Genomic DNA, 13,994 nt, shown 5'->3' with positions numbered 1-13,994 from the left:
CGGTCCCTGTGTCTTCTGTGCTCATCTTTGTGCTGCAATAATAGTCTTATTGTTGCTCCTTTGAAAATAAAGTATCCGTTTTCCTTTTAAGAAATTCTCTCCGCCGGGCACGGTGGCTCATGCCTGTAATCCCAGCACTTTGGGAGGTACAGATGGGTGGACTGCTTGAGCCCAGGAGTTTGAAACCAGCCTGAGCAACATGGTGAAACCCCATCTCTACAAAATACATAAATAAATAAATAAATAAATTTGCTGGATGTGGTGGTGTGTGCCTGTAGTCCCAGCTATTCTAGAGGCTGAGGTGGGAGGATCGCTTGAATCCAGGAGCTCAAAACTGCAGTGAGCTATAATCGTGCCACTGCACTCCAGCCTGGGCAACAGAATGAGTCCCTCTCTCTTAAAAAGAAAAAAAATCTGAAGGAGAGGAACATAGGAGCGGGGGGAAGGCAGAAAATGTTTTTAAATGATTGTCTTTACATTTCTTAATCTCTATTACGAAGATCTGAGAATTTAATTTCATAGGCTATGGTTTAAAATTTTTTTAACTCACATATTTAACCAAATTGTTTATGCAATATGTGTATCCACATATAACTTTAAAAGCTACCATAGTCACAGAACGTCAGGGCCACAAAGTCATAGACAAGTTAACCCATTTGACCCCTTTCTCATCTCCTCCATTGACTCTCCAAGCAGAACATCTCAGCTAGTATGGAAAGTGACAAAGTCTCTCCTTGACCAAACTCTGGGCAGGTTCCTCTGAGTTCTCCCCAGCTAGCGTTCAGCTATTGGATTTCCATGTTTGTTTTTGCACCGCCCAGTTTTAGCAAGAATTCTGTCAAGTTGATTGAGCCAGAATCCCCCTCCATATCCAGTTGCCCTCAATATCTGATCAAATTCTTCTTCTACCCCAACTTGGCTATAAATTCACACTATTCCTTGTTGCATTAGGAGCTAAGGCCAATCTCTGTCCCCTATTGCAAAACCCCACTATAGTAGCCCCCCGGAATAAAGCCTGTCTCATTTCCTTTAACAAGCACCATGAATAATATTTTTGTTTTGTTTTTGTTTGACATAAGAGTCTCGCTGGAGTGCAGTGGTCTGATCTCAGCTCACTGCAACCTCCGCATCTCAGGTTTAAGCCATCCTCCTGCCTCAGCCTCCTGAGTAGCTGGGCGCATAGGCACACCCCCACGCCTGGCTAATTTTTGTATTTTTTATTAGAAACGGGGTTTCACCATGTTGGCCAAGCTGATCCCGAACTCCTGACCTCAGGTGATCCGCCTGCCTCAGTCTCCCAAACTGCTGGGATTAGAAACGTGGACCACTGAGCCCGGCCAATAGTTTTTCTTTAACAAAAGACATGTGCACTTCTCATTTGTAAAATATCACATCCCAGTAAAACAGCTTTTCTGGGCACACGGGACAATTCTTGTTTCCCCCAACCCACTTTAGGGAAAGAGGAACCTCAAAGAGCACAGGGACTTTCCCTGGTCTCCAAGTCCCTTAAATTCATCCCCCCCGCTCCACCTTCTGCTCCCATTTAGATTCCCAACTTCATTAACCTTTGTATGAAATACTAGCACCCCAGATCTAATTGTGCCATGCAGCTAGTCAGCTTTACCCAATATCCTCCATTAACCCAGAAACCCAAGCCAGCACAAACGAATTGAGCTCCCATGTCATTTCATTTCTATCCTTTCTAAACGAACTCGGCTTTGAGTGTAGGAAAGGAGGAGAAAGGTTGGTTGACAATAATGAACCAGTTCTACTTTTATTTTATTTTATTTTTTGAGGCGGAGTCTCACTCTGTCGCCCAGGCTGGAGTGCAGTGGCGCGATCTCCGCTCAGTGCAAGCTCCGCCTCCCGGGTTCACGCCATTCTCCTGCCTCAGCCTCCAGAGTAGCTGGGACTAAAGGCACCAGCCACCACGCCCGGCTAATTTTTTTGTATTTTTAGTAGAGACGGGGGTTTCACTGTGTTAGCCAGGATGGTCTCGCCCTCCCGACCTTGTGATCTGACCGCCTCGGCCTCCTAAAGTGCTGGGATTACAGGCATGAACCACCGCACCTGGCCCCTACTTTTGTTTTTTTTAAGGGAAAATCCCTTTCACAATAATTTGCCTAGTCCCTCTGGCGTCATATTTACAAAATATACACTATCTTCATCTTCCAAAAGATTGCAATTGAAATCACCTATGAAATATTCCTCTAAACTCCCATCCCATCAAGGATGCTATCGGGCAATCCTCAATTTATTAAAAAAAAAAAAAAAAGCCACAAAGGATAAATTTGAATAACAGTCATCAACAGTCAAGATGGAGTTTAAAACATTAAAGTACACTTTTCCTCCTTTCAAATCACTTTTTTTTTTTTTTTTTAGACAGAGTCTTGCTTTGTCCCCCAGGATGGAGTGCAGTGGCATGATCTCGGCTCACTGCAACCTCCGCCTCCTGGATTCATGCAATTCTCCTGCCTCAGCCTCCCAAGTGACTGGGATTACAGGTGTGTGTCACCACGCCCGGCTAATTTTTGTATTTTTAGTAGAGACGGGCTTTCACCATTTTGGCCAGGCTGGTCTAGAACTCCTGACCTCAAGTGAACTACCCACCTTGGCCTCCCAAAGTGCTGGGATTACAGGTGTGAGCCACCACACCCAACCTCAAATGACTCTTAATTTTATCTGTTGTCAATAAAAGAAGATTGTTGAAAGGTTCATTTAACAAAGTAGAAAATTTAATGTGACAGGAAAGTCTGTTCCAAATGTGTTTTCTGTCCCTATTAGAATTACTAACAATCAACAGCTGAGCAAACGCTAGATCAAAACAGAAATATGACTTCATATGCAACAATCAAATAACTGTTCTCATTCATTATGCATTTACTGTATACCAGGCTCTGGGCCAGCCTTTACCTCCGTTTCATCATTTAATCAACCCAATAAGGTAGGTACTAGGCCAATTTTTCAGATGAAGAAGCTGAGGCTGTTAGAATGTTGGTAACTTGTCGAAAGTGAGAGCAGCAATAGAATCAGATTCAGTAGTTCCATAGATTATCTATAAGTCACATTGAGAACTTTAAAATTTAAGCATATGTCTATTTCCCTTAAAAGAGCCAAGTTTTGGAACGAATTTTATTTTTTTAAAAAAGGGGGATGGTGGTGAAAAAATACTGCTTCTGGGCCGGGCGCGGCGGCTAACGCCTGTAATCCAGCACTTTGGGAGACCGAGGTGGATGGATCACCTGAGGTCAGGAGCTCGAGACCAGCCTGGCCAACATGGCAAAACCCGTTTCTACTAGAAACACAAAAAAATTAGCCAGGCATGGTCGCACACACCTGTAATCCCAGATACTCGGGAGGCTGAGGCACGAGAATTGCTTGAACCTGGGACGTGGAGGTTGCAGTGAGCTGAGATCACGGCAGGCGAGACTACATCTCCAAAAAAAAAAAAAAAAAATACTGCTTGTGGAAATAAATCTTAAAAAATTTTTTTTTTCCTTTCTGAAAGCCCACAGTAAACCATCGTATTTTGATTTTCTACCACTTCTTTGATGATTTCCTCACATTTGCTCTCTGATCCCTAAGTCTGAGATGTTAAAGCATTTTCTTTAATCTCTGGGTCTTTGGTAAGGCTAACTGCGACCTCTTGTGGGCATTTTCTCAAAAATCATTCATTTTCTTTTTGCTAACATAGTTGATATAAACTGGTAAAAATTCCCCATAATTCCAACCCCCCAGCAATGTAAAGGACTTGTCTGGATCACTGGCACCTGCCACAGGAAAAAAGGCCACCATTTCACACCTCCACTATTGGCTGGGCTTAGCCCTTGGCTATTCAAAGCGTGGTTCACAGATCACCAGCAATGACATCACCTGGGCGGGCTGAAATACCCCAGGCCTACAGAATCAGAATCTGCATTTTAACTAAATCCTCAGGTGGTTTATATGCACATTAAAGGTTGACAATGGCCTATTTTTAAATTATTTACCTCTGATAATATGGATACACAGAAATCCCACTATGATTAACCAAATTAATCTCCTTATACTGGAAACACAAAAATCCACTAAATGCTTTGCTCAACTATTTTAATTCTCAAATAAGTTTTTGGTTACCAACCACATAATCAGACCACACAGCTTTTTCTTCCACAGTCACAATATTACCCAGCCCCACTCACCGCTACACATAAAAAAACTCTTAAAATGATGTAGAGATTCTGACTCCAAGGGTTGTTTTGTTTTTTGTTTTTTGTTTTTTTTGAGACGGAGTCTCACTGTGTCATCCAGGCTGGAGTGCAGTGGCGCGATCTCAGCTCACTGCAACCTCTGCCTCCTGGGTTCAAGCAATTCTCCTGCCTTAGCCTCCGGAGTAGCTGGGACTACAGGCACCCGTCACCACGCCTGAGGAATTTTTTTTTTTTTTTTTAGTAGTGACAGGGTTTCACTATGTTGGTCAGGCTGGTCTTGAACTCCAGACATCAAGTGATCCACCGGCCTCGGCCTCCCATAGTGCTGGGATTACAGGCATGAGCCACCTTGCCCGGCTCAAAGGGTGGTATTTCCAAGTGTGCTATAACCACAGGATTAAACGAAAAATGTGATCTAGGGTATACAGGACATCTCATCTCCTAGCCAGGCCAAAATATAGCAGGGATAGCAAAAACTGTGGGTAAAAAGAGGCATTCCTGGGGAGACCCATGACAAGGCAGTGGGATTAGGGGAACCCCGCAAGCCAGAAACCTCAGCCCAGGATATAGATTTGAAGTCCAGCTGATGAGGATGATTACTATCATAGCCTCTGGCTTCCAAACCTCAGCTATCCCTTGTGGGGCTAATTTAAGTAAACTGCTTCATCTCTCTGCCTCTATTTCTTCCTCCGAAACATGGGGTTGTTGTAAGAACCTAAAGACGTTACACGTTATACACTTTACGAGTGATGTCTGACAGAAAATAAGGACTTGATAAATGTAAATTTAATGACAGAAACTCATTTCTCCTCTGCAGTCCTCCTCAGTTTCCTCATTCATTCATAAATATTATTCAGCACTCACCATCATGTTCTAGGCTCCACATATAAATATGGACAAAACTCAGTCCCTTTTTTTTTTTTTTTTTGAGACAGAGTCTCGCTTAGTAGCTCAGGCTGGAGTGCAATGGCACGATCTTGGCTCACTGCAACCTCAGCCTCCCGGGATCAAGTGATTCTCCCGGGATCAAGCGATTCTCTCAAGTAGCTGGGATTACAGGAACCTGCTGTCATGCCCGGCTACTTTTTGTATTTTTGTAGAGACGGGCTTTCACCATGTTGGGCAGGCTGGTCTTGGAACTTCTGACCTCAGGTGGTCCGCCTCAGCCTCCCAAAGTGCTGGGATTACAGGCATGAATGACCGCGCCCAGCCAGTCCTTTTAACTTTTAAGGAGCAAGGAGTCTATTAGGGAAACTGAAAGATGAATGCATACTTCAAAAGGAAATGTTCAGAGCACAGGCGGGGTGTGGTAGCTCACGCCTGTAATCCCAGCACTTTGGGAACCCGAGGTGGGCGGATCACTTAAGGTCAGGAGTTCGAGACCAGCCTGGCCAACGTGGTGAGACACCGTCTCTACTAAAAATACAAAAATTAGCGGGGCGTAGTGGCATCGGGAGAGTGAGGCAAAGAATCACTTGAACCGGGAGGCGGAGGTTGCGGTGAGCCAAGATCACACCACTGCACTCAAGCCTGGGCGAGACTCCGTCTCAACAAAAACAACAACAAAATGTTTAGAGCACGGCCAGATTAGGAACTATACAGACCCTAAACACTAAAAGCGTTATGGCACCTCTTTGCCTGCTTCTAATATAAAATTAAAATTCCAAAGGTAAAAATGTACTGGGATGCAGAGATTAAGACAGCATCTTCCTGGATTTTCTGATTGCAAACTCCAGATAAATCCACTGAAGTCAAATGTTTCTCATGTTTTTGGTTAGCTTTTTGGTCAAGCCAGCATGACTTTTTTATTTTTACTTTTGAGACAGAGTCTCACTCTGTTGTCCAGGCTGGAGTGCAGTGGCATGATCTCAGTTCACTGCAATTTCCGCCTCCCAGCTTCAAGCGACTCTCCTGCCTCACCCTCCCAAGTAGCTGGGATTACAGGTGCCTGACATCACTAATTTAGCCCAGCTAATTTTTGTATTTTCAGTAGAGATTAGGTTTCGCCATGTTGGCCAGGCTGGTCTCGAACCCCCGACCTCAGGTGATCCGCCAGCCTCGGCCTCCCAAAGTGCTGGGATTACAGGCGTGAGCCACCGTACCCAGCCAGCATGACTATTAACTGAAAAAAAACAAACTCAGGGCGTGGAAGTGCTCAGAGGCATTCAATGCTGATGTAGCGTGTCAAGGAAGCAGTCTCTTGCGTGTTGGGCAAATGAAAGGAATAAGACAAAATGAACTCTTTATCAAGCTCAAAAGCAGAAGGTTGTACCTGATTATTTCTAAGGTCTTTCATTTGCTCATTTGATCTAAGCTACTTCACATCATTTGAAGAGAAAGTAAATTATCTCGCTTTCTGAGATGCAGGAGAGATTCCCCGTCCCCAAATCCCACTATCATCAACAACACAACTTCCTCAAGTTCTTCACTCTCACACATACCACCTGCTGAACCCTGAAGCTTCAGTCACTCACTCCTAGCTACTCCAACCACAAGGGACCTATGGGCCTGCCAACCAGACAGACACACGCCACGCCCTCCCCTATGGTGAACTCCTATTCATCCTCCATGACCTAATTTAACTCTTCCTCTCTGAAGCCTTCCCCTAGCCCCCTGGTGGGGATAATCACTCCCTTCTTGGTGCTTCATCAGAATGCCTTCTTTGGACATCCCTCTACTGTGTGTCTGCTCCATTATACTGTCAGCTCCTTGAGGCCAAGGAATAATTCTGAGGGCTGTGCTTAAGGTAGGATGAATGGCGGCCATTTTACAGATGAGAAAAGCAAGTCTCCAGGTGAACAGAGGAGCTGAGGAAACTGACCAACAGCCACATCTCCCGACTCGTCCACACTTACAGCTGAGTCCACCATTACCCTCATCCAGCGACCCCAGAACCCGCGGCAACTTCTGGGGACGCGGAAGCCTGGAAACTCAAGTTTTCTTTAGGGAATGAATGCACAGGGGCCCGTGGAAGGCGCAGAGAGGCAGCAAACGGGGAGAGAACCAAGAACCCGCCAGTCTGGCTTCAGATTGCTCCGCTGGACCGCGGTAGCGGCCAGGGATTCTACGGTCAAGACAACTTGGGGGTGGGCAGTCGACCACCAGAACCCGACAGAGAGGAATTCACACTCTCAGACCCAGGACAACCCCATCACAACTAAGGACAGCCCCTCCCCAAAGCCCACCCGCCGCTGCTTCCTTACCAAGGAAAGACGGCCATCTTCCCAGTCACATGACCGCTTGTTCTGGGGCCGTCTGCTCGGCTTCCCATCCAGACCCCGCCACGCCCCGCACCCCCGGCCGCCATGTTTGTGAAGGGCACCTGCCAGTCCCGCAGAGTCCGCACAGCGCCTTCTGCAGACGCCATGCTTGTGAGGGGCAGGCGACGCTTCGCACAGCACAGGCTTCAGTTTCAGCTGACGCCATGCTTGTGAGGGGCAGGCGACGCTTTGCACAGCACAGGCCTCAGTTTCAGCTGACGCCATGCTTGTGAGGGGCAGCTCACCGCTCCGGACAGCCCGGGTTACAACTTCCGCCGGCGCCATGCTTCGGAGGAGCAACGTTGGCCACGGTTAGCGTGCCGCAGTTTCTATGAGTCATGATTGTAAAAAGGAAGCTGTCTACAGTGCCGGGTGGTCCCGCCTGCGGGCGTCATGATGGTAAAGGGCATGACTGCTGCTTAGCCCACCTGCGTCCTCTAGGGGCAGAAAGGACTCCAGAAGGCGGCGGAGCGAAGACGCAAACTGAGCTTCAGCCAGTACCTGGTTTTGCGGCCAATGCGCTGTTTGGCGTGGGTCAGCCATGCCCCCTCTAGGCCGCTGCTTTACCCACTGCTTTGCGGGCGGTTTTAGGCACTTGGAGAATGCCTTTCCCACGACTAGCAACCAAGGGCTGCCCTAGATCCAATATGATTGACTACAGCTAATGCACCTGAGGAAATTAGGATTCGTATTTCGTCCAACTTGGCAAAGCAGTGTTTCTAGGAAGGTGGATATCCATTTCGACCACAGAACGTTTTTAAAAATTATTTTAGGCCGGGAGCGGTGGCTCAGGCCTATGATCCCAGAACTTTGGGAGGCCGAGGCGGGTGGGTCACCTGATGTCAGGAGTTCGGGACCAGCCTGGCCAACATGGTGAAACCCCGTCTCTACTAAAAAATACGAAAACTAGTTGGGCATGGTGGCGGGCGCCTGTAATTCCAGCTACTCGGAAGGCTGAGGCAGGAGAATTGCTACAACCCGGGAGGCAGAGGTTGCAGTGAGCCCAGATTGCACCATTGCACTCCAGCCTGGGCTACAAGAGCGAAACTCCGTCTCAAAAAAAAATTTTTTTTTAATTATTACTTTTTTAACTTACTTAGATATCCATTATGGTCCCTTAGAGAGAAAGCATTCAATGTTTTTATAACTCTTACTTTTCATTCGGGGGTGGTGGTCTGTGGTTGTCCATGAGATGGTGACCTATGACGGGGAAAAGGATCATCTCCAGAACGGGCCCTCCAGTGTTCAGCTCAGTATGAGCAGGAAAGTATTTCCAGTCGTACCTACTATTCCCAACACTGGAAGTGAACAAGGGTTAAAGGGTGGCCACGGGAAAGCGAGGAGCTCTTCCCATACAGCTTTGCATGTTATCACATGCAACATCTCAATAAGAGGTCAAGGTGAGGAGCCTTTTCCTAGGCTCACATTACATGATTAGGCAGTAACAAGAGGAGGATTCTTAAAGTTGTGCAAATTAACAGCCTTGATGTGAGCTTCAACCTTCGCATTCTCTTTTCTCCCTCTCCTTCCCTTAGCAGGCTTCTATCTCTTAATAAGTTAAGACATTTCCAGCCTGAGTTTTACCTTCTGAAAAGTCCAACTTTTAGTAGAGACGGGGTTTCACCATGTTGGCCAGGCTGGTCTCAAACTCCCAACCTCAGGTGATCCTCCCGCCTTGGCCTCCCAAAGTGTTGGGATTACAGGCGTGAGCCACTGCACCTGGCCCAGGGGACATATTAAATAATGAGATATATCTTTCATGGAACTTGTAATTGTAAAGAATGATTATATACAATATTTGTTTTGGCCAAATACTTTTCAATATCTGTTTCTTTTTTTCTTTTTTGTTTTGGAGACAAAGTCTCATTCAGGCTGGAGTGCAGTGGTGCAATTATAGCTCACTGTGGCCTGTAACTCCTGGGCTCAAGTGATCATCCTGCCTCAGCCTCCAGAGTACCTAGGACTACAGATGTGAACCACCATGCCTGGCTAATATCTGTTTCTTTTTTGTTTTGAGATGGAGTCTTGCTCTGTCACCCAGGCTGCAGTGCAGTGCCACAATCTCGGCTCACTGTAGCCTCCCCATCCCAGGCTCAGGTGATTCTCCTGCTTCAGCCTCCCAAGTAGCTGGAACTACAGGCATGCACCACTACGCCCAGCTAATTTTGTATTTTTAGTAGAGACGGGGTTTCACCATGTTAGCCAGGCTGGTCTCAAACTCCTGATCTCATGATCCATCCACCTTGGCCTCCCAAAGTGCTGGAATTACAGGCATGAGCCACCATGCCCGGCCTATTTCTTAATAGTCCTTCCCCTGGTAAATAAAAACAATCAAACTAGATTTTCTTTAAGATGAAAAGTTTATTTTGCTTTTTGCCTAGGAGCAAAACTAGTGAAAATAAAAGTATAAAAATAAATACAATTTACATTAATGAACATTCCACTCAAAGTAAAAATAAGCAAAAAAATGTATATAAATAAAAATCCATCAAAAGCACAAACAGTGTCTGGCACTTGTATGAGAAAAAGCTATGAACACCAAAAAAGAATGTGTAAAACACACGCTTTTATCTTTAAATTAAAAACACACTCAAGTTTCTCATCCTTACTCTAAAGCTAGTTTTAACTTTCTCCAAAACATACTATTTGTTTTAACTAATTTGCATTACACACACAAAAAGTGCACAAAACTTTTAGCATCTTTCTTACTGGAGAGACCCACAATGCTATGAATAAGCTGTATCCTGAGTTTTCAGAATGATAAAGCACAGTTTATCATATTAAGAAGACAATTTGATACTTTGCCTATAAATTTAAAAAAATTGGTAACTTGGACTTTTTTTGACCATCTTCTAATTTTCTGGTTCACTCATTTCAATACATGATACATCTCAATAAAGAAAATCAAGTTTACACCCAGGGTGGCTTATTATTTCTGTCTATAGCTGGATGTCAAAGTTAAATTTAAAATGGCTCAGAAAATTGGAGAAAACAATCTTCATCTCCATATTCTTAAAAGGACATTAAGAATATATATAGGCTGCATTTTCAAAATACCAGTATCTCTTTAAAATTTAAATTAGATTAAATATACACTGTCCCAATTTTATGTGAAAAGCACAAAGCCCTTTTTGGAAATGGTATGATAAATTAATAGTGACATTCTACCTCATGAAGTCACGTTTTCTTGGTAACATTTGTTGGTTGATACTTTTTTTTTTTTGAGACAGTGTCTCGCTCTGTTAACCAGGCTGGAGTGCAATGGCACAATCTCGGCTCACTGCAACCTCTGCCTCCCAGGTTCAAGCAATTCTCCTGTCTCAGCCTCCCAAGTAGCTGGAACTACAGGCACGCACCACCATGCCTGACTAATTTTTGTATTTTCAGTACAGATGGGGTTTCACCATGTTTGGTCAGGCTGGTCTGAAACTCCTGACCTCAGGGGATCCACCCGCCTTGGCCTCCCAAAGTGCTGGGATTACAGGCGTGGGCCACCCTGCCCGGCCAGTTGATACTTTTAATGGATATGTTAGTGATGAAAAATCTTAAACACGGGTGTCTTTAAGCAATGCAGAATTTTAACCAGGCAATATTCTTATCCTAAAATCTGGATTTATTATTATATAGCCCTTTATTCTCTCCTAAATCAAGCGTGCTAGAAAAAACAGACTATGAAGAACAAAATATACAGACTAAACAGAAAATATAACTGCATGCAACATATTATTATGTTACAGAAATGGATGTAATAATGCATTCCCAAGAGCTACATTCAAGAAGATTGTGCTGTCTTCCCCAAATTTGTTACCCGTCACAGAAAGATCTTACTTATAACCTAGTACAAATGTTTCTAACAGTACTGGGATAACATACATGAAGCCTAACATTTCTGTAAGACAACTAGTTGTTGACAGGAATGTATGCTTCTGACCAAAATGGTGACCCACATTAACTTCCGTAGATTTTAGCGGACCACAGTTGGCTACATGGTTATACTGTAAGTCAAAGAATGTGGACATTGAGTGGTTAATCCAAGTTTTTAAAGTTATAAAATGAGGGAAAGGCATTCTTCTGCAATAATTTCCCTTTGAATCAAATTCAAAAATCACTATGCAGAGATGAATTAAATTTATGTTTTAGAACTTATTTATAATTTGTCTTATCTTTTCAATATTCTGTAAAAGTAAACCCAAATGTCCTTGACGTTTACAAAAAGGGTCTCTGTAGACATCTGGGCATATAAAATAACCTTATGTTTGTATAGGTAAGCACAGAGATGATGCAATTACTAAACACTAATTTGTCTTCACCCAAACTTATTATTAAGAGGAAAATAGGGGCATGGAGCAGGAATTACCAAACTGACCAAATGATCCAGGTAAGTGCTCAGCCTTCTGATGTCACTTTGTCTGTGTAAACGGAGTCCAGGGTTAAATAAAGTCTTGGGCAGGGAAAATAACATGAATAATTATCCTTCCCCCCGTTTTATCCTAATGAATGTTGTCTTCTTAAATTGTCGCAACATTTGGCCGCTTTCTTTGGATTTTTCCTGCATATACTCCTAAAAATAGAGCAAAACTAGTATTACTTCTCAATGGGAGGTTTTCTATAATGATACAATTTAATGAGTTTTTACTCTGGAACAAACACTGAGCTAGGCAATATACATTATCATATTTAATCCTTATATGAATCATCCTGAGTTAGAAATTGTTATGACCATTTTAAGGGTAATAAAACTGAGGCATAGGAGAGCACTTGCCTAAGGAACAGAGCTAGAAGTAAGAACTCTGATAACCCAATTCCACCTGATGTGTTATTTCACTTAACCACTTTGCATGACCACCTCCTACTCTGCGCTTTGATTAGTGGTTTCTGAATTTCACTATATAAACTCTAGTCAAGCAAAAAACATCAAATGAAGAAATGTGTTTTAAAATTGTAAGTCAAAGATCACTTAAGATAACATCAGAGATTGCAATTTAGGTTTGTAAAACTATAAATAAATGCTTTGCAGCATACTTTAACATTTTAGAATTCTACTTCCGTCTAAGAGTATGATATTCTATCATAACAAAAGTTAGTTTTCTATAAATCGCTTAACAAAGGATTTGCCTCCATTTAGAGCAAATCAAAACATAATTTCAAATTTGTTTAAAACATAATTCAGACCATTAAAACTCTAAGCAGGAAAGAGTAATCTTTTCAAGAGTGACAGTGGATTCCTGTGTTCAGATTCATAGTTAGCATTTTAACCAGCCAATATCCCAAACTCTCAGTTTATATAAAAGAATACAATTCTGGCTGGACGCGGTGGCTTACACCTGTAATCCCAGAGCTCTGGGAGGCTGAGGTGGGTGGATCACCTGAGGTCAGGCGTTCGAGACTAGCCTGGCCAATATGGTAAAACCCCATCTCTACTAAAAATACAAGAAATTAGCTGGGCATGGTGGCACGCGCCTGTAATTCCAGCTACTCGGGAGGCTGAGGCAGGAGAATGGCTTGAACCCGGGAGGTGGAGATTGCAGTGAGCCAAGATCACACCAATGCACTCCAGCCTGGGCAACAGAACAACACTCTGTCTCAAAAAAAAAAACAAAACAAAACAAACAAACAAAAAAAACAATTATTTAGCTTCTTTCAATTGTCTAAATATGCACTCATGTATAAGTAAATCTTTAGAAAACAACAGCAACAGACTTTTGTACTTGTTTAGATACATATTAATTCAAGGGTTAAGTTCATTTGTATTAATAATTATGTTGCAATGCAATTAAACCTCAATAGTTCAAAATAATGAACTTCATTGTATGTTACTAACTTCAATGACTGACTATACATCCTTTATACTGTTGAGTATTGCTGAATAGAAACAGTACTTGCTATTTTGCTTATAAGTTCACAAGTGACAAATAGTGGAGATGAAATGCATGAGAAAAGAACATGGAGAGTAGTCACTGTGGCAAATTGGTATCAGGCAAAACAATACTAATTCCTCAATGATTTTCCAACTTGCTAAGTTTCAGTGCAATATAGAATACTAACATGAGAAAAACAGAAAATGTCTTAAAATTCCACAGGTCTGGTGTTTGGTCTGAGTCCTTTCAAATGGTTATCTTTCAAATTAGCTTATTCTGACTGCCTCTGGAGTAAACAGTATCTTCAGCTATGTAATCCTTTAAGACAATTCCATTAACTGTCACTCACAATGATTTCCAAAGATGACCTTTTAAATTATCCTATATATGTGTGACACTATGAATTACATTCACTACATACATACAAAAAGGTCAGCCATCATTTCAAAGTTACGATCAATAGCTTGTTCCCTCCTAATTGGAAGGAAATCACTTAGTAATAAAAGCTCTAAAATTTGCCTAATTGTATATTAATGGAAAGATTAAAATTGATTAAAGGTTTAATCTTCAATGCCCGGTGATTAATTTAGGTTTCTTGTAAATGTCTAGAAAGCAGCATAGTTAAAGCACAACATTTGGAAAGTATTTTTAAATGGATCACATAATTTTTAAGTGAGCTTAATCAA

The 13,994-nt window shown here is 42.9% G+C and overlaps 2 protein-coding genes across 7 annotated transcripts in view; both read right to left on the bottom strand.

The window, feature by feature from the left end:
* VPS35L (VPS35 endosomal protein sorting factor like) overlaps window positions 1–7,435 on the bottom strand; it is a 145,166-nt gene extending 137,731 nt beyond the window's left edge. The window contains 1 exon segment of the mRNA NM_001132616.1: window positions 7,394–7,435. Coding sequence (NP_001126088.1) covers window positions 7,394–7,410 — 17 coding nt within the window. The 5' untranslated portion in view covers window positions 7,411–7,435.
* A 2,356-nt stretch (window positions 7,436–9,791) lies between these two features.
* The window catches only part of CCP110 (centriolar coiled-coil protein 110), a 30,380-nt gene continuing 26,177 nt past the window's right edge, over window positions 9,792–13,994 (bottom strand). For all 6 annotated transcript variants that reach the window (XM_009250520.4, XM_009250521.4, XM_054534810.2 and 3 more), the window contains one exon: window positions 9,792–12,011. In XM_009250520.4, the coding sequence (XP_009248795.1) occupies window positions 11,959–12,011 (53 nt within the window). In that variant the 3' untranslated portion in view covers window positions 9,792–11,958. The remainder of the gene's footprint in view (window positions 12,012–13,994) is intronic.

The sequence above is a fragment of the Pongo abelii genome, chromosome 18 (assembly GCF_028885655.2).
Source record: "Pongo abelii isolate AG06213 chromosome 18, NHGRI_mPonAbe1-v2.0_pri, whole genome shotgun sequence".
Classification (NCBI taxonomy): domain Eukaryota; kingdom Metazoa; phylum Chordata; class Mammalia; order Primates; family Hominidae; genus Pongo; species Pongo abelii.
The sequence above is the reverse complement of the archived record's forward strand: the minus strand, read 5'-3'. Positions and strand labels throughout refer to the sequence as shown.